Consider the following 19,824-nt stretch of genomic DNA (forward strand, 5'->3'; position numbering starts at 1 on the left):
TCCCGCTTCCCCCGGTAGTGGCGGCGGCGGCGGGTGGGCGCGGGAGCCGTGAGGGAGCCGCTGCCGCCGCCATGTCCGAGTGCTCGGCGCTGCAGTTCGTCAGCCCCTACGCCTTCGAGGCCATGCAGAAGGTGGACGTGGTGCGCCTGGCCGCGCTGAGCGACCCCGAGCTGCGGCTGCTGCTGCCCTGCCTCGTGCGCATGGCGCTGTGCGCGCCCGCCGACCAGAGCCAGAGCTGGGCGCAGGACAAGAAGCTGATCCTGCGGCTGCTCTCGGGGGTCGAGGCGGTCAACTCCATCGTGGCGCTGCTGTCCGTGGACTTCCACGCGCTGGAGCAGGACGCCAGCAAGGAGCAGCAGCTCCGGTAACGCAGAGAACGGAGATGTGAGGCGGAAGCGCTGTGTGGCTTCTCCAGCTGTTCCCGTTGGAGCAGCTGTTTGAGTGCCGGACGGACCCGGCCACTCGTGTCCCGTGATAATCTCCTGGGAAAGCGCTGGGGTTCAGCTGTGTGTCCTGGCGATCTGTTCCCCCGCCGTGGCCGGCGGAGGGTGCGGGATGCCCTGGGGCAGTGCCCCGGCAGGGAAGGGCTGGGATGGCTCTGTGGGATGGAGGGACAGCTCAGGTGGGTGCACTTTCCTGACTGTTTGTGCTGCTGGGGAATAGAATCGCTTGAGATTTTGATAATGTACTGAGTTAGCTTTCTTGTACTGCAGTTACAAGTCTTTACAGGTCTTTGGCGGGGTAGAAGAGATCTATAGACAGCTGCTGCCTTCCTTTAGCCGGGAGCCTTCCTGTCTTTGCAGAAACGTTTAATACCTGTTGTTTTGAATTGCGTGCCAGGCACAAGCTGGGAGGTGGCAGTGGGGAAAGCATCCTGGTGTCACAGCTGCAGCACGGGCTGACGCTGGAGTTTGAGCACAGTGACTCTCCTCGGCGGCTCCGGCTGGTGCTCAGCGAGTTGCTGGCCATCATGAACAAGGTGAACTTCCCCATGGGAGGATAGTTGTGGGTTTTAGGTTGCCCTCTGGACTGGCTGACACACTGGTTCTGTTTCTGGGGCTGCTGGTGGTGTGAGCACTCTTCTCCAGCCCTTACCTGCTTTATCAAGATTCAAAGTCTCAGTCTGATTGAACGGTGGCTTGTGCTTAAACTCCTTGTGACTTCCTAGAGGAAGTCTTTGCTGATGTTATAGAGACTCTGTAATATGGTGTATTCAAACAGAATGGGATTTGGTGATCTACCGGTGCAGAAATAGTTTGGAAATGAACTGATGACTTTTCTCCATCCCATTCTTTGCTCCTATTGCAGTGTGGTATTAGCCGTCGTATTTTGCTTCCCCCACTTCCTTGCTCACCAAACATTTTATTTTCCTTGTGTAAATTTATAATGTCAGTGGATTGTTTTTCTTTCTTCTGAAAAGAAGCAATGATACCATCTGTGTTGAAGTAAATACTTCAACACAGATGGTATCATTGCTTCTTTTCAGAAGAAAGAAAAATATTTCTTTCAGTAAATATTTCTTATTGTACAAACTTTTCCTGCTTGTTCTGTGTTGATAGCTTTATGGTTTTGGCAGTTTTTAATCTATTAAACATGCTGAATTTAAAGGCCATTTAGACAAATTGCTTCACAAAACCTGTTCGCTGATGATAAGTGTTGCCTTGCAGGTGTCAGAATCAAATGGTGAGTTTTTCCTCAAATCTTCTGAGCTCTTCGAGAGTCCTGTTTACCTGGAGGAGGCAGCAGATGTTCTCTGCATTTTGCAAGCAGGTATTTCTGCATTTATGGTGTTTCCTGACCTTTCACAAGCATAACCAAACAGCTTTGGGAGCTGGTGGAAACAGGGTTTTAGTTTCCCAGTGAAACATTGTGACCTTTAACTCCCGTTTTCCATCCAGAGCTGCCATCACTGTTGCCCATAGTGGATGTGGCTGAAGCTCTGCTGCACGTTAAGAACGGAGCCTGGTTCCTTTGCCTTCTGGTGGCCAATGTCCCTGACAGCTTCAACGAGGGTGAGCTGCAGCTTCTTCTCCAGCTTTTGAAGTGATTTCTGGCAGTGTGGTTAATTCTGGGCTAAACCATACAGGTTTGGACTGCTGCCTGCTGCCACCTGAGCACGTTGATTCCCATTTTGTGCAGCCTGTTTGCGGGCCAGGCTCGCTGTGTGTGTCTCACAGCTTTCCATCTCTAGGTCACTGTTACAAAGGCTGACTGGGCAGGGACTGGCTGGGGCTAAGCGCCTCCTCTGTCCCTGCTGGCAATTCTTGTCCCTTCCCCTGAGGCACTTGATGAGGTGATCATTTGTGTGGGGAAGGGCAGATTTGCTCAGGGCTGCTGTTGGGTCTGTAGTCTGCAGGGGTTTGATCAAGAACGGCGAGCGGCAGGACGAGGAGAGCGTCGGCGGCCGGCGCAGAACTGAAGCCCTTCGGCACCTGTGCAAGATGAACCCTTCCCAAGCCCTGAGGGTCCGGGGCATGGTGGTGAGTCTCTCGTGAGAGCCATAATTCAGAGCCTTCCTGAAGCTTCAAACCCAGCAAAGATCACTGAGCCTGAGTGTTTTTATCCAGGTGGAAGAGTGTCACCTGCCGGGTCTCGGCGTGGCTTTGACCTTGGATCACACCAAGAATGAATCCTCAGATGACGGAGTGAGCGACCTGGTGTGTTTTGTGAGTGGTTTGCTGCTTGGGACAAATGCAAAGGTTCGGACGTGGTTTGGAACTTTCATCCGAAATGGTCAACAGGTAGGAAAATCTTTGAGGATTCTGCTTTTAAAGAAATATTCTTGTAGCTTGCTGTAACTCTTCTGGACGTGTGCTGCAGATTTGTCTGAATGCGCATAAATCCTGTTGCATGTCTTGGAGGAACCTTTACAAGGTAGCCTCCTCTTGTGGGACTATATAAATCATGTCCCTGAAGGCAGCAGCTATTTGGTTGTTCCCCTGAGAGGTTTTTAGGCATGGCAACCAGGGACTTATAAGTTTGTAATATCTGCCTCATAAATACGTTCATCCTCAGTGTTCACAGTGGGAAGTTCACATCTTGTCTTGCTTAGGTGACTTAGATAAAGCTTGGAACTGAAAACTGTATTAAAAAAAAAGAACCCCACCTCTTCCTTTGACTATGGAAACTCTTACATAATACGTTGTTCGATGGGCTGAATTTGACTTTGTTCTCGTCTTTTAACCTCTTGCACAGAGAAAAAGAGACAACATCAGCTCAGTGCTGTGGCAGATGAGGAGGCAGCTGCTGCTGGAGCTGATGGGGATCCTGCCCACGGTGCGCAGCACACACATCGTGGAGGAGGCTGACGCTGACACGGAGCCCAACGTGTCCGTGTACTCCGGGCTGAAGGAGGAGCACGTGGTGAAGGCCAGCGCCCTGCTCAGGCTCTACTGCGCTCTCATGGGCATTGCTGGCCTCAAGTAAGGAGCCTTCTCATGCTCTGGGGTGTTGTTCATGGCTGCCCATTTCAGCAGAGGGTGAGGGCTTTGGGCACTTCTGGCTTAATGCCGCTATGTCCTCAAAACTTGTGGCAGGACTCACCAATTTCAGTCCTCTGTTGCTGCAAAGTCAGGCTTGTTAAGAGATCTCTAAACCCTCATGGTTGGAGCAGTGTGTAGAGTTATCAGCTGTTTTCTCTTCTAGCAACATACATCGGATGGCTTTTGAATTTCTATTCCTTTGCTTTCAGTTTTTAGAGAGTGCCGATGTAGCATCTTTATGCGTTGTTAGTTTTAATTTGAGTCGTTTGTACTAATAGGCAAGATTACATCCTGGGGAAGTTTTCTCACTGTTGTCTCTTAACAGAGATTTTTATGTCAAATTGTCACCTTGATGGATTGAACAACAGGGAAAGTTCAGTCTTTAAGCGTTGTGAGAGACTGGAGAACTCTTCCCTGTTAACTCCCCAGCTTTGTTGTGTTCTCTGTCCTGCCCAGGCCCACGGATGAGGAGGCTGAGCAGCTCCTGCAGCTGATGACGAGCCGCCCTCCCGCCACCCCGGCCGGTGTCCGCTTCGTGTCCCTGTCCTTCTGCATGCTCCTGGCCTTCTCCACCCTGGTCAGGTACTCTCAGTACAGCAGGAGCTTTGCAAGATCTGTTTTAGCACCATTAAGGCAATGCTCTTCTTCCCGGAGCTGCACAGTTTTTTTTCCCCCCTTAATTCCTAATAAAATCTCTGTGTGTTGGTGGAAGGGATTTGTCTCACTCTGTGGTGAGTGAATGGATTTTTCACTCTTGTTTTGTAGCAGGTCTTCTGAGAGGTTTTTTGAAGGCTGAAGTAGGCCTGACTGGTTCACTTTTCCATGGAACAAGTTCATGGCGAAATTCCCTGGGGAGAAGCAGTGCAGATAATTCAGGGGTGTAGCTTTCTGTTGGGTGCATTCCAAAAAGGAAGTTGCCTGACAGTTGGGCTGACCTTTGTGCCAGATATCACTGCTTATCAGCAGTTGGATGCTAAACTGAAAGTGACAGAAAGTCTCCTGGTGTAAGATTCCTCAAATACTGGCTTCTCTGCAAGTGAGACTAGCACTGGATTTCTGGGAAGAGGATTTATTATGGATTTTCTCTGTGCAGCACCCCAGAACAGGAACAACTCATGGTGATGTGGCTCAGCTGGATGATAAAGGAAGAAGCTTACTTTGAAAGGTGAGAGCAGGCTGGATTTCTTTTTGTGATTCCAGTTATCTCACATTTATTTATGTCCTGTTTACTTATGTCCTGTATTTCTTCCTGTTTGTTGTCATCAGCATTTCTGGTGTGTCTGCTTCCTTTGGGGAGATGCTCCTCTTGGTGGCCATGTATTTCCACAGCAACCAGCTCAGTGCCATCATTGATTTGGTCTGCTCCACCTTGGGAATGAAGGTAAATCCTAAACTGTTTCTAGGCTGTACATTTGTCTGTTAAAATCAGCTTTTTTTACTGGGTTTTGGTATTTTGGTATTTAGTTTACTCTTGATATAAAGAACTTTGGTTTTGCTAATATACCTACAGTAACCATAACCTGAAAAATGTGCCATAATTCCTCTGGAAGAACATTAAAATGTACATAGCTCTTGATACAGAAGAATGTGATAATAAAAGTATCTTCAAGAAGTGCTGCCCTGTTGAAACCATTATTTCCAGGAAATGAACTTTTTAGAAGACTAACTGCAGTAGTTTCCAAATTGAGCTGCAAAGTTTTTATTTGAAATAGTTAAAAGAAATATCTATGTATGTAAAAATGAATTTCAGTGCATTGCCAAAGGAGATTTGCCAACAATTCACTGTTGTGAAACAGCGTCTCACCAGATGTAAAAGCTGTTTTTAGGACAAGGAAGACATGGAGTGATGAACTTGTGACATTGGAAAACATTTCTGTTTGACATTTGATACAGACGTGAATTGACTGTGATACCAGGAAGACAGACAAGATTTTAGAGGCTAGAAGTTAACAGTTTATAAAGTAAATTTGCAGTCCTTAGTTATAAGAAAGACAGAACTTGCAATTCCAAGTACTTTCTCCTGCATTTCAGATTGTTATTAAGCCCAGCTCTCTCAGCAGAATGAAGACAATCTTCACACAGGAGATTTTCACTGAACAGGTATTTTCGGACTAGGGATTTTTCCCCCCCTTTGCCCTTTCCTTTCCCTTTCCTCCTCAGAAATGAGGAGATGCCAGTCAGGGCTGTGGCTGTGTGACTTTGACACCTTGTCCCTTGTGCTAAGTGGTGTTTTTGTGTTCGTTGTCTCTTCCCTTCAGGTGGTTACAGCCCACGCTGTCCGTGTGCCTGTGACAGGCAACCTCAGTGCCAACATCACTGGCTTTTTACCTATTCACTGCATTTACCAGCTCTTAAAGAGTCGTTCCTTCACCAAGCACAAAGTATCCATTAAGGTAAACCTTTGTTTTATTTCTGCTCATGACTCTGAATGTTGATCAGGTTGACTTACAGGAGCAGAATTCTTGATGAATCTTGTACCTTCCTACCATGGAATTTAAGGATGAGCTGTGTTTTAAGACAGGGTGCCCATTTTTATCTCTGCAATCCAGAGACCACAGCTTAATGAAGTTAAAAACAATAAGCCACTCTCCCCCATCTGGGCTTAATCGTAGTCAGAACGGTTTTCCAGCCAGGACAAGTTCTATTTGTGAATCAGGGTCCAGGATACAGAGTTTATGAACTGAGCAATTCAGGAGTGATGTTACATTTTCCAAAGTGAAAGCCTCCTTTTTCCAGAGGGGTTGTACTTGCAGACAAGGTACAGCTGCTGGTGTCATGAGATGTTCTCTCGCAGGACTGGATCTATCGGCAGCTCTGTGAAACCACCACCCCGCTGCACCCTCAGCTGCTTCCCCTCATTGATGTCTACATTAACTCCATCCTCACTCCTGCATCTAAATCCAACCCAGAGGCCACCAACCAGCCTGTCACAGAGCAGGAGATCCTGAATGTTTTCCAAGGACTCTCTGGGGTAATCATCTCGTTTGGATCTTTCTTGTACTTCATGCGGATGTGGTTCAGGATTTTGTATTTGTGTTAAGTTGTTTCACTTTTTGTTTCCACTGCTTCAGTGACAGTCATGTGTTTTGAAGTGAATCTTGGTACTCAGACATTCATCATATTTGTGGCTAAATCCAGATTTTTCTTCCCACAAATCCCCTGAGCTTTGTGTGTGGTTTTTATGTGCAGGGAGAAAATCCTCGTCCCGCCCAGCGCTTCAGCATCACCACACAGCTGCTCGTCCTCTACTACGTCCTGTCCTATGAGGAGGCACTGCTGGCCAACACAAAGATTCTGGGTAAACTGGAGAGCATCAGGGGGAAACAGATTAACAGAAAATTAGGTGCAAAGAAAGGAAAAATTCATGCTTCTGTTGGATTTAATCACAGCATAAAACTTTTAGAAGTTTGGATTAAATGAAACATTGCTGTAGAGATTCAGGACATAAAGTTCCTGCTAAAACTGTGGAGTGGAGTAATTTGTTTTACAGATTAAAAGTGGTCCAAGTTACAAGAAATGTTTAGGAGCATCTAAGGAATGGAATAACAATTAACAAAGACTTCATTAGTGTTTGAGATCTTCATTTATGTCATCAGACATGCACATACTTTCCTCTGAGTTGGCAATTTTATAGTTGGTAATACTTAATGATCCCATCTTTACCTGTGCTATGGAGATTTTAAATCAGTACTAAAAGACTGTTGTGTCTTTTATTGATGGAATTAAGTTTCAGTGAAAATTGAGTGCTGATATCTGGACTGTGGTTTTATCAGCCCTTTTTAAGGTGCAAAACTTCCAGCACTCACAGGTTTATTTTCTTCAAGTTATTCAAGGAAGCCTGAAATACTACAAAATCAATTACAGTTACTTAATATTTTCTCTATTTTACCTGGATAATATAGAGACAAGTGCTTTACATTTTCCTTATTGATCCAGTTGAGGAAATACTTGTTTCCAGCTGTAACTGCTACGTGTGGTTTTTGTCCTGTTCCCTGTAGCTGCAATGCAGAGAAAACCCAAGTCCTACTCCTCAGCGCTGATGGATCAGATTCCAATCAAGTACCTCATCCGGCAGGCACAGGGGCTGCAGCAGGAGCTGGGAGGTAAAAACATGTCTGGGGGTCTAAAGTGCGTGAAAGGAAGGCTGAGTGTTCTCAGCTCAGTGGCTGTTGCTGTTTTCATAGCTTGCTTTCCTTTTTTCTTGCTTTTAAAATGTGTCAGGAGTAGCTGCTGAGATTGGAGAGGTAAGAGTCACAGTGAAAGTGTGAGGAAAGCAGTTCCTTTTAGAGTGGGTGTTACCTCCCTAGGACAGGTTTCAGGGTAGGAATCACCTGAGAATGTTGACAGTTCCAGGCTGAGTTTAGGAGTTACTTTCCAAAAGGTAACTTTTCCTCTCTGTTGGAGTTGGAGCATTGGGCTGTGATGGTGCACCTCACTGAGCTGCTGGGCAGCAAGTCAGTTCAGGGGGTTGAAATAGGAGGCACAGATGTGTTCAGGTGACAGATGCAGCCGCTCAGAGCTGAGCTGTGAATGTCCCTGCTGTCCCCAAGGGTTGCACTCTGCCCTGCTGAGGCTCCTGGCCACCAACTACCCCCACCTGTGCATCGTGGACGACTGGATCTGCGAGGAGCACATCACCGGCACCGACGCCCTGCTCAGGAGGATGCTCCTCACCAACATGGCCAAGAACCACTCCCCCAAACAGCTCCAGGAAGGTAAAGAGCTTCATTCCAAGTCAATTCTTTCCAAATGGGTTGGAACGTAGTAGATTTGGAAGCGTGTGATTGTACTGCATTTGGATAACCAAAATGCTTTCAAAGCTTCAGATGTTAGAAGTCCAGTTTTACCAAGATCCCGTCTTTTGTGTTTTACAGCCTTTTCCATGCTGCCTGGAAATCACACCCAGCTGATGCAGATCCTGGAACATTTAACCCTTCTCTCAGCTGGAGAATTGATCCCCTATGCAGAAGTGTTGACCTCGAACATGAATCTCTTGCTGGAGGCTGGAGTCCCACGGGGGATTCTGCAGGCTGTCAATAAACTCTGGATGGTTCTGAACACTGTCATGCCCAGAAGGTATCAAGGCTCAAAATACCCTTTGGTTTCTTGGTGCACATAGGTGGGAGGCCACTTTTTCTTTTAAAAGTAATAAAACAATGCCTTTATCTGGGAGATTGGAGGCTGTGACTGAATAGAATGTGTTGGAGCTGCATTTTTTTTTTTTTTTTTAGTTTGTTGACATTTTGAGCCTTTGCATTTAAAAGGAAGGTGGTTCTTGTTCCCAGGGGAAAGGAAGTCTTCAGTTTCAAATACAGGGGTATGGTTTTATAGTGTTCATTGTTTATGATGAATTACTGAGGGAACAGGAACTCACTTTGGTAAGAAAATGCCTTTTTTTAAATGAAGTGGACGCTCTACTGCAGTGAAAACTGCTCTAAGTCCAGGGAGTGTAAGTTCACTGCACCTTGGTTAACTTCAAGGGCTGCAAATGGAGTTTTTGCTACTTGATAGGCCTGGAAAAGTATGTCTGAGTGACCAAATGCTTAGGGAACCCCTTTCCTTATACAAATTTTCTATTAAATCATAAAAATACTCTCATTTTAGGTTGTGGGTGATGACTGTCAACGCCCTGCAGCCTTCAGCAAAAATAGTGCGGCAGCAGAAATACACCCAGAACGATCTGATGATTGATCCTCTGATTGTGCTGAGGTGTGATCAGAGAGTTTACAGGTGAGTGTCTGTGCTGCTGCACAGTGAGTGCTTAACGGTGTCCAGCAGGAAACTTCTAGAAGCTTTCAGCACTTCAGAACTTCTTTTCAGACTAATCACAGGAGCTTGGCGGTTGGATCTGTGTTAAGCTCCACCTGAGGACTGTGGAGCTGGGCCTGCCGTTCCAGCATTTTATCCTGTCCAGCTGTGTTTTCAAACCTTGGGGATTTGCACGTGGATTTGGGTGTGTGATTTTGTGGTAAACACACTTTGCAGCCCGTTGGAAATGGCTGCTGCCACTGGTGCTGCTGGCTGAGGTTTAGCTGTAACATCCTTCCAGCTCTTGTGCCTGTGGGTTATTCCTCCAGGCATTCCATCCAGGTTATTCCATCCTTTTGGGCAAGATTGGGCCAGTGGGTGCTGCTGGTGGATGTGACAGAGGCAGATCTGCTTCATTACCCCAGGGAGTCTTTGCAGTACTTGGGAATTGGTTCCTCCAGGTGTCAGTGATGCCAGAGGAGGATCTACAGCCTTTGGGAGTGCTTTGAGTCTGTTCATGGTACTGAAATGTCTTTGTTTTGCTGTGCTCCCACCACCTCAGGAGTCCTCCTCTGATGGATATCATTTTGCACATGTTGAATGGATATCTTCTTGCTTCCAAAGCTTACCTCAATGCTCACCTGAAGGAAACAGCAGAGCAGGACATTAGGCCGTCCCAAAACAATGCAATGGGTCCAGAGGCCCCAGAAGTTACAAGGGAAGAGTTGAAAAATGCTTTGCTTGCTGCTCAGGTAAGAGGGAAGAAATGGATATTCCATGATGTGATAAAAAAGAAATGCAGAAACAGGAAATTAAAAAACGAGGCCTTTTAAAAATTCTCGTTTTTTACCAACTTCTGTTACCATGGAAAAGAAAGCTGCCTCTGTATTCAGGTGGTTAAATATTTTCTTTTTGCTGGTCTGAAGCATTGTGCTGATTTACTGTTTGATAGTGGTTCTGTCAGAACAGAGGAGTTCTGCTCACCAGCCCTTTTGCCTTGATGCTTGTGTGATCCAGAGGCTGTTCCTGTGGTTGGATTTGGAGCAGCAAAACATCAATAAATGTGACAGAGGCACGCCTGATCATCTGAAAGATGTTTCAGAGAAGCAGCCTGCACTGGAAAGTGGGAGGCTGAAGGATGGTTCACCTCCTCAGCTTGACATTATGGAAATTCTTGAGTAATCCTGTTCCACAGACATCTCTTCATCCCTCTGTCTGGAAAAACGTCACACAGGGAGTTCCCATTATAATGTGATTTTTGAGTTAATATTAAGTTTTGTATTTAAATGAGCAGGGTGATGTATATTGTGAATTACATGGCTGGCCCTGTGCATATTTTATCTGCTCTGCATGCTTTAAGGGACCAGTGGATATTTATTTTAAAGCAATATGAGATTCCACTGAATTTACTCTTTTCATCTGTGATTATGATATTTTGTTAGATTTAGCCTTTTTTTTTCTTTCCATTGTGATTGAGATAAAGTGTTGAAGTTTTTAAAATGTTCTACAGGATTTGTGATTCTTCAGCTGAGTACTTTTCATCCTGTACTTTAAAAAAAAAAATCTAGGGGTGGAAATCCTAACGACATGACGATTTCTGAAATTCTCCTTATTTTGTATTTGGTTTGCTTTATTTCACTGGGGGTTTGAAGGATTTGCTGTGGCTTTTCTCCCCAGGACAGTGCTGCTGTGCAGATCCTCCTGGAGATCTGCTTGCCTACGGAGGAGGAGAAGGGCCAGAGCAGCAGTGCTGATTTACTGAGGGATGTGCAGAGCCCCCCGAGCCCTCAGGGAGCTGCTGAGGCAGAGGAGGAGGAGGAGGAGCAGAGTTTGCTGTGCAACCTGAGGGAGGTGCAGTGCCTCATCTGCTGCCTGCTGCACCAGATGTACATTGCTGACCCCAACATCGTCAAACTCGTGCATTTCCAGGTCTGCTCTGCCCTGCCTGAGCTGTTCTGCTTTGTCTGAGTGTCCTCAGAAGTGGTCACAACCCACTCTCCTCCTTCCTGTGTCCCCCAGTTTTGTAGAGCTCACACTTCTCCCTGTTTCAGTGCTTGGTTGTGGTGAGAAGGCAGCACCCAAACTCTGCCTGCTCCTCCTCATTCAACCCCTCCTTTGTGCCTTTTGTCCATCTAGGCCAAGGAAAGCTGCCCTAATCATCTTGTAATTACTTGTTCCACTTCTTTTGTGGGTTACTTCTCTCTGGCTGTGTTTTTAAATTAATATTTCCATTATTCAAAACTCATTTGGCTTCAAATGTAAACATCTCCTTATCTTTTTGTTAGGGCACGGCTTATCTCTTTAGAATGGAAGGAGAAAGGTTGGCCCTGCAAAAGCAGCTGAGCACCTTCAAAAAAAAAGAAGAGGGGAAAGATCAGCAATTTTTAAAATATAAATGTGTTTTTAATGCATATTAAATTGCTCCCTGCCAGATGGCAGACTCTTTACAAGGAGCTAATTTGCCTTGACCTGGAACTGATTAAGTGATAAAAAAGTCATTATGGGGCAGTTGTGAAATGAGCAAGTTGGGGCTGATGGTGAAATTTAGAACACAGGACAGACACAGAAGGGAAAGGTCACTGCAGTCCGCTTTCCTTTGGGGAGTGGAGGGAGAGCTTCCATGCAAATAAATCATTGAATATTGAGGATAAAGAACTGATTCAGACCCTGGGTTTGTACCCAGCCTGCCTCTTGTTGCCTTGGCATTACAGACCTGCTGTAAACTCTGAACAAAAGGGAGTTATAAATATATTCATTCTGAAACAAAGCATTAACACAGGTGTACTTTAAACTCTTAATTGGGGGAGAATTTTTAAAACACACCCGTGCCACATTGACACATCTGTTTCCTAAATCCCACAGGGTTATCCCTGTGAACTTCTGGCACTGACAGTGGCTGGGATCCCATCCATGCACATCTGTCTGGATTTCATTCCTGAGCTCATTGCCCAGCCTGAACTGGAAAAACAGGTACTGTGCACTCAGCTGGCTGCAGCATCTCTGTGGTGAAATACTGCCTGAGAATAAAACAGTCACTGAAAATGTCCTGTTCTGACTTGCCTGGGATATTCAGGTAATATTCCTAGCACTTTCACCTTAAAGTAAAGTCCTGGCATTGAAGGTAACTGGAATTTATTGGGCTAAAGATTCCCGGTTTCTACATCAAACCAACTTTGTGGTTGCTCTTATTTAATCCTTCCTAGTATTAAGTTCCTGCTGATCAACTAAGGTTAAAACCAGAATATATCAGCCCTAAATAACTCCTGCAAGGGTTGTGTTGCACATTGTGTGTTGCATTATTGCTTATCATTAATATTGGAGCAATAGTGTCTGGGGGAGATTTTGAAACACTTTGATTAACGTTTAACACGTGTGGGTTATTTTTCTTTATACCAGCAGAAAAATAATGATAACAGCTATTGCTAAGGCTTCCTTGGCTTCAGTTTCCTTTGTGGTAAAACAGAGAATATTTACTCACTGTTAAGTTTGGTGAAGAGCTTTGGATAGAAGCTGTAAAACATCCTGTAACTTGATTGCTTTTCTCTCTTTTGGCAGATCTTTGCCATCCAGTTGCTGTCCTACCTGTGTATCCAGTATGCCCTGCCCAAATCCCTGAGCGTGGCCCGTTTGGCCATCAATGTCATGGGCACCCTGCTCACAGGTACCACAGAACCCCACTGCTCTGGGGGCCAGGATGATTTCTCTAGGCTGAATGCAGTTCTGTCTGTCTAATTCCTGTTGTAAAATTGCCAACAGTTCTTGATTTGGATTTTAATAATCATTTCTTTTTCCTCTTGGCAGTTCTGACCCAGTCCAAGCGTTACACGTTTTTCATGCCCACCCTGCCTTGCCTGGTGTCCTTCTGCCAAGCCTTTCCTCCCCTGTACGAGGACATCATGTCCCTGCTGATCCAAATCGGACAAGTTTGTGCCTCTGATGTCGCCACACAGACACGAGACTTCGACCCCATCATCACCCGTAAGTCAGGGGCCTGAGAAAGCTCCCCAAAAGGGGTCAGCCCCAGGGAAATGGGACAGAGAAGTTGTGGAGTCTCTGGGAAATGAGACAGAAATATTGTGGGGTCTCTGGAAATAACCTGTGGTGAAGCCTGGCGTGGTGCTGGCTCAGCTTTGCAATCTCCATGTTTGTGTTATGCCTGGAAAATAACAATTCTCCATACTTACTTAGGTGTACTTTGTTTCTCCTGCTTCATTTCTAGGTCTCCAGCAGCTGAAGGAGAAGCCACACGATTTCTCAGGGCTCTGTAAAGATTCCTCCAGCAAAAGCTGCTCCAGGGACACTGCAAGCCTGGACCCTGACGTTCGGCTGTGCCAGTGTGTGGAAAACACCATCATCGAGATCATTAACATGAGTGTCAGTGGGATTTAGAAAAAAAAGAACTCCAGGGAAGTTGTCCTGGAGCTTTTCCCTCTCTTTATGGTGCCTAAATTTGGGAAAAAAGCTGTGAAAGTTGAGCTCAAGTCCACATTTTTCATTCAATGATTCAGTCATGCCTGAGAAGAAAATCCCTTCAATAGGATCTGGTTGCTTGCAGTGAAAACTTCTGATGAAATCAGTGAATAATTTCCAGGAAAACAGTGATTTTCAGGCTTGCTCAGCTCCTGGAGTGACACAGCAACACACCTGGAAGTGTTTTATAACACCAAAAAGCGAATATTTATTTTGTTAAATATGTCAAACAGCAAAATGACGAGTGAGAAAAATTTGAGGTTGAAGTGCTTTGCTTGAGGTAAACGAGCTGCTGTTGCAGAGCCTTGCAGAGCAAGTTGGAATAAAGGACTCCAGGGAATACTTGGAAAAGTGGTGTCAAAAACTTGCACCATCACACTGAGCTCTGAGCAAATGACAAAATGCGTTTGTGTGTCAAAGCTTCAGTTCGTGAGATCAGGAACTTAATTTAAAGATCAACCAGCCTTCACTGAGAGTTTGAAACTGGTCTAAAAGCTTCTTAAAAAGAAATGTACTGATAGTAAAAATGAGCCACAGAAATGGGGTTTTTAAAGAATACAGCTCACATGGTTTAGTGGTTTTTAACTTTAAAAAAAGAGATGGAAATGACTTGAAGAAATGTGTGCAGAGCTGTCATCAGGGGAAGATTTAGAAAAGAAAAGGATGCCGAGGGTGAGTGTGCAGAGGAATAAAAGGAGGGAGAGGTTTCAGCCATGCCAAAGCAATTCCAAGGCCAAATCCTTTGTGCTCCGTCCTGGAGTTGGTTGTTTTGTGTAGAGGGCTGGAATTCCCACAGGGAAATGTGGGAACCCCCAGAGTCTGTGTTCCAGGATCCCTCTGGAACACCCCAGCACCATCTGCCTGCCCCGTGTATTTCTGTCATCGTGATGTAAATTATGTAAATAATCCAAATGTATGTATTTTTTTTTCCCTCCTCAGTTCCAAGTGTAATTTTATATGCTGTAGTGGTATTTAAATTAAAAAAAAACCAAAACCAAGCAACAGTCTGACTGAAGTTCAGAGGGGGTTTGCCTGTTTTGCTTTCAAGTTTTCCAGGTTCATCCCAAATTTCACTTGAGGGAAACACAGACAAGAACAGGAGAGTGAAAAGACACTGACTTCCCAAAAACTATTAATTTTCCGTGGTCTTTTCTGTGCACTCGGCTTAAAACAAGGATGATAATAATGATGATAACTATAATAATGATATGATAATAACAACAATGGTAATGATACCAAATAATAATATGTAATACTTATAAAATACTATGTCACAAATATAAAGCCAAAGTGATATAATAATAAAGAAAATAAAAATTTAATAACAATAATGGTAATGACACCAAATAATACAATATGTAATACTTACAAAACATAATAAATATAAAGCCAAAGTGATATAATAATAAATAAAAATATTATGATAATAACAATAATGGTAATAATACCCAATAATAATAATATGTAATGCTTATACAGTACTATAAAACCAAAGTGATATAATAAAAAAATATTATAATGATAATTATTAATAATGATAAAGGCCAAAACAAATTAATTAGAATATATCACAAAAAGCTCGGTTGCCTAGCAACGCGTACAACCCGGAACCCAACGAGGCGCCCTGTGATTGGCTGCCGGCGCGCAGAGCTATAGGCGGGAGCATCCCAGTGTGCGCTTCGCTGATTGGCGGCGCGCGGGCCTTTCCTGTCAGCTGATTGGCTGGGGCGGAGGCGGGAAGGACGGAGGGCGCTGAGGGGCCGCAGGTGCGGGGCCGTGAGGGGCGCGGGGGGAGCGGCTGAGGCGCCTCCGCTTCGCCGGGCGCGCAGAGGAACTGAACCCGCAGGTGCTGCTCTGTGCGCCGGGCTGGGGTGTACGCGCCGCTCCCCGAGCGCCGCCTGCCCTCGGGAGGCAAAGCAGCCGTGGCCGGGTGGAGATGTCGCTGAGGGACGCGCCCGGCGCGCTCCTGGTGGATGCGGTCACACCACGGAGGGTCTCCGCGGTGTCCCCGGCCCTCCCTCCTCCTCAGAGCCAAGCTTAGTCCGGAGTTGGGCTCGTTTAAGCGAAGTCCTCCTCGCAGAACGGGCCGGGGAAAAGCCTTGGGGCGAGGTGGCCTTTCCTTGTGGAAGGAGGGGTTGGATGGAAACTCATGGCAGCCATCTCCTTTTGCTGGCATTGCTCTTTCCTATTGGGAAGCTCGATGGTGAAGCTGAATGGTGCCACGTATTAGTGCTTTTTTGATGGATATGTTTCATTATTAAAAGTCCGATGAGGGCACGAGTCAGAGTTAATTTATCCCAGGGAATCTGCCGGTTTAAAGTTGCTGCCTTACTTTGTCAGTACTGAAGAACTATGAGAAAAACCCCCTGTGTTGTTCAAAAATATTATCTCTTAAAGCCATTTTTGCCTCTTCAATATCTTCACTTCATTAATTTCACCTTTTTAACACAGGGAAATAGTCTGGCTTTTATTATCCAGACAAATAATTATTTTTTTATATTCAAGATAATCATCACAGAATAGTAAAGTGAATGAGACCCCTTTCCCCCTGACGAATTCCTGTATTATTTATGGAAAAAAAGATGTTTTTAAACATCTCATTTTTCAAGTCACTGTACAGTTTTATCGTTTGTTTTGTATAAAATGTACAAGCTGCTGTATGTTTGTAGTTTATGACTCCTTGCAGTTCAAGCTGCTGGACCTCTAGAGTTAAAAAACTGGCTGGTTTTAGTGACAGTATTCTAAAATATTTTTCCCGTGTGGGTTTGGGTTCTGTCTCCAGTCTGACTGATGGAATCTGGACTGGTGTGTGCAGCTCACGTGTTTTTATTTAAATTGCTGATATTACTCGTTTCCTGGTGGCAGCTTGTTCTTGCATGTAATGAGAACAAAGTCTGAAATGATGATGTGTGGGATAAATTCCTGTATTCCAGCTCTGTTAATATCCTGAGCTCTTACCAGGTGAACAGCTTCTAGTTTTTAGTTGGTGCTGCGTTTGTTTCAGGCTTTGTGAGTTACTAATTCTGCGTTTTAATTGCAGTTTTAGACCTGAACTAAACAGGGGAAAAACTGGCCATGCCTTCTGATGGGGCAGAATATACAATAGGGGGGGTGAAGATCCTCTTCCCCTGCAAGGCTTACCCCTCCCAGCTGGCCATGATGAATGCTGTGAGTAGGATTTATTTCTGTATTCGTTTGCCGGACTAAGAGCTTGTCTGCTCCAACGTTTGGAATTCCAGAATCTCTGTCAGCATTTAGAAAGCTGGCACATTAAATTCAGAGCTTGCAGCATCTTGCGGATCTCCGTTGCGGCCACTCAGTGTTCTCTGTGCTGTGCAATATCTGATTAGGGAATGGTGAGGTCCATTTTGGATTTGGGAGCATTTATGCCAAGAGGCAAGTTCCATGTGGTGTAAATGTGTGGTTATTTACCTAGGTGTGCTGAAGGAACAGTTGTGTACAAATGTTCCAGTTTTTTTGGGGGGGAATAATTTAGTAAAACATGTTGTTTAAACAGATTGATTACGTGTAGTGATATTTCAATAAGTTTTCATATTTTATGGACAACTTTTCAAAATGAATTATTGCAGTTATATTTAAATATTTTTTGGACAAAAGGGCACAGCCAGGGAAAGTTTAGGCTGGACATTAGGACACTGTTGCTAAGATTACCTAAAGACATCTGCTTTGTTTTCTGTTCATTGTGTTTCTTTTATTCTCCTTAAAGATTGTTAAAGGCTTGAATAACAGGCAGCACTGTTTGCTGGAGAGCCCCACAGGAAGTGGCAAAAGCTTGGCCTTACTTTGTTCTGCGTTATCCTGGCAGCAGGCTTTGTATGGTAAGTGTCTTGGTGTCTGCACAATTGTTATTACAAACTAGAAAATAATTAATTGGTTTTTATTTAAACGTTTGGGTTCAGGTCTGTGTCCAGCACTGGACACCTTGCCCTGATGGCAGCACAAAGCAGTGATGCTGAGCTGGGTTTAGATCCCATGAGGGAATGTGGCTGCTGGAAGTTTGGGAGAAAATCCTTGTGGGTTGTGTGGATTGAAGGGGAGGAGGGAGGTGTTTTCCTCTCTGTGCACTGCACTCTTCAGAGGGTGACACAGCTGGTGCAGCTCCTGACTGCTCCCTGAACTTCCATCCTCACTGCTGTGCCCCCGTGGCTCTCCTGTCAGCCTGGAGTGGTTTTTAATGACGGACAAACGACTTTGTCCCCAGAGAAACCAGTGCCAAGCTCATGGTGTGACAAGGACAGGAAGGCAGAGCCATCCCCACCCTGTCACTGCCAGTGTCACTCCCAGCCCGGGGGCAACGGGGCTGCAGCCAGTGGGACTCCCAGTGCTCCTCCTTCTGCCCACGATCCTGACACAGGAGCTTCCAGAAAAGCTGCAAGCCCTCTGACAAACACAGGTAACTTCACCCATAGGCACCTGAAATTCTGCACCTTTCCAGCCAGGGATGTTTCTCTTACCATTATTATGGCAGACAGGGCTCTGCCCTGCATGAAATCTGTGCAGTGCTTAATGTGTCTAGAAATATACTGTTTCCTATATATATTATATAGGAAACATTTATATTCCCATATCTATTGATAGCAATTATACATATTCATTAATATAGTAATTATATATAATTAACTAGTAAAATAATAATTTATATTTTAATATAAATATATAATATTTATATCTAATATATATTCAAACAGTAATTTATATAGTAATTATGTATATTATTTATATAATATAGTAATTATATATAATATATATTATATATTTAAATTTAAATATTGAAATATTTATATTACAAATATATAAATGCAAATATATAAATATTTAAATGCAATATATATATTATAACTATACAAATATTTAAATGCAAATATATAAATACTTATATTATGTACATATATATATATAAAAATATTTTATATAGTAAATATACAAGTATAGAAATATATTTCCCTATCTATTAATAGTAATTCTAGCAGTTCCTGTTCTCTAGTAATTACATGTTAAAATGTTTATGTAATCCTTATTTAATACATCCCTAGTAATGGACATCCTTTTTATTTTGTTAATTACAGAATGTAAGGAAAAGGAAACACTGGCTTCCAAACTGTCTGCCAAAAAGAAGTTATCCCTTTGTGACAGTGAGAACGATGATTTTCAGGTGGACAGGAAGAGGATTCGTCCTTTAGAAACAGAGCAGCAGGTGAGCGGTTTATGGGCACTGAGATAATCTGGGTGTAGCTCTCCCAAACTCCCAAATCCCAGTTAACGTTACAGAGGAGGGTGTGGGAAGTAACTGAGTCATGTCACAGTTTGGAGTGACAGGGTTTTGGTCATTTTTATTGTTACTTGGTACAAAGGAGTTGCATTAAATTGTTCATTATGCCCTGTCCTAAAATCTTTCACATTTAAACAAGTAATAGCCCCAGAATATATTTATTTCCAGTTGATGGCATTGTAATTTCTGCAGGTTAGAAAACGTCACTGCTGTGCAAAAGGAGTGCAGTTGGTTGATGCTTTAGAAGTTTATCATCAGAGAAAAAACGGAGAGCTGATTGTTCACTCTGAAAAAAGCATGAAAACAGCTTCTTTTTCTCCCCAAACTGTGAGTATCTTTTACGTCAGGTGTGGTAGTTCAAGAACAGTTTTTAAACAATATTTTATGTGAAGGGGTTATGCATGAAATGTTTGAGCCAACATTGCAGCTAATGCAAAGGTTCCTTGGTGGTTTTTTTTTTTTATTTCCACTTTCTGTGGGAGAAGTGTCCCATCAGAAGTTAAGATACAGATTTGCACCTGTTTCTGCAGCTTTGTTAGGCATTTTCTGCATTTCTTACTGTTTGAAAACAGATTTTACATAAATGTTGGAGCAAAAGCAGGAGAACAAGAAGAAATGTGAGGCAGTAGAGAGCTGAGTGAGAGGCCAAGTGTTGTCAGTGATGTAGTAACCACAGGGGAAACCAAAGGCTGTCAGATTACTGTAAGTCACTGGGAGCTAAATATTTCCTCAATAGAGTGAGTTTGTATTGTTGGCCATTTGGTGGGAGGTAGTTTTTATTAGTTTTGGAAGGCTCTGTAGATTTTTGAGTAAGATTTGGAATGCTGTGTGCCA

The 19,824-nt window shown here is 44.1% G+C and overlaps 2 protein-coding genes across 6 annotated transcripts in view; both read left to right on the forward strand.

The window, feature by feature from the left end:
- Positions 1–14,698, forward strand: INTS2 (integrator complex subunit 2). The gene is made up of 24 exons (XM_066201865.1): positions 1–364; positions 841–979; positions 1,668–1,770; positions 1,899–2,012; positions 2,350–2,480; positions 2,568–2,741; positions 3,196–3,422; positions 3,939–4,064; positions 4,576–4,647; positions 4,749–4,863; positions 5,514–5,582; positions 5,741–5,875; positions 6,277–6,453; positions 6,672–6,780; positions 7,481–7,585; positions 8,033–8,197; positions 8,357–8,558; positions 9,087–9,212; positions 9,793–9,982; positions 10,908–11,159; positions 12,093–12,200; positions 12,786–12,891; positions 13,032–13,208; positions 13,450–14,698. Exons 1-24 carry the CDS (start codon positions 72–74, stop codon positions 13,617–13,619), a joined length of 3,585 nt encoding a protein of 1,194 aa, XP_066057962.1. The 5' UTR covers positions 1–71; the 3' UTR covers positions 13,620–14,698.
- Positions 14,699–15,422: 724 nt separating this feature from the next.
- The window catches only part of BRIP1 (BRCA1 interacting helicase 1), a 50,271-nt gene continuing 45,869 nt past the window's right edge, over positions 15,423–19,824 (forward strand). For 3 of the 5 annotated variants that reach the window (XM_066202087.1, XM_066202083.1, XM_066202085.1), the window contains exons 1-6: positions 15,423–15,466; positions 16,741–16,868; positions 17,428–17,539; positions 17,923–18,114; positions 18,788–18,915; positions 19,183–19,317. In XM_066202087.1, coding sequence (XP_066058184.1) covers positions 16,776–16,868; positions 17,428–17,539; positions 17,923–18,114; positions 18,788–18,915; positions 19,183–19,317 — 660 coding nt within the window. In that variant the 5' untranslated portion in view covers positions 15,423–15,466; positions 16,741–16,775. The other 2 variants (XM_066202084.1, XM_066202086.1) reach the window with 2 other exon arrangements.

This window comes from Chamaea fasciata, unplaced genomic scaffold, assembly GCF_029207755.1.
Source record: "Chamaea fasciata isolate MVZ Bird 193981 ecotype frontalis unplaced genomic scaffold, bChaFas1.0.hap1 SCAF_21, whole genome shotgun sequence".
Lineage (NCBI taxonomy): Eukaryota > Metazoa > Chordata > Aves > Passeriformes > Sylviidae > Chamaea > Chamaea fasciata.

What these genes read in the sequence shown, in the direction of transcription:
- INTS2 (XM_066201865.1), top strand. Translation starts at nt 72, where the DNA reads ATGTCCGAGTGCTCGGCGCTGCAGTTCGTCAGCCCCTACGCCTTCGAG. An exon ending in ATGGGCATTGCTGGCCTCAA is followed by an intron (nt 3,423 to 3,938) that starts GTAAGGAGCCTT and finishes TGTCCTGCCCAG; the next exon opens with GCCCACGGATGAGGAGGCTG. An exon ending in TCAAACTCGTGCATTTCCAG is followed by an intron (nt 11,160 to 12,092) that starts GTCTGCTCTGCC and finishes TAAATCCCACAG; the next exon opens with GGTTATCCCTGTGAACTTCT.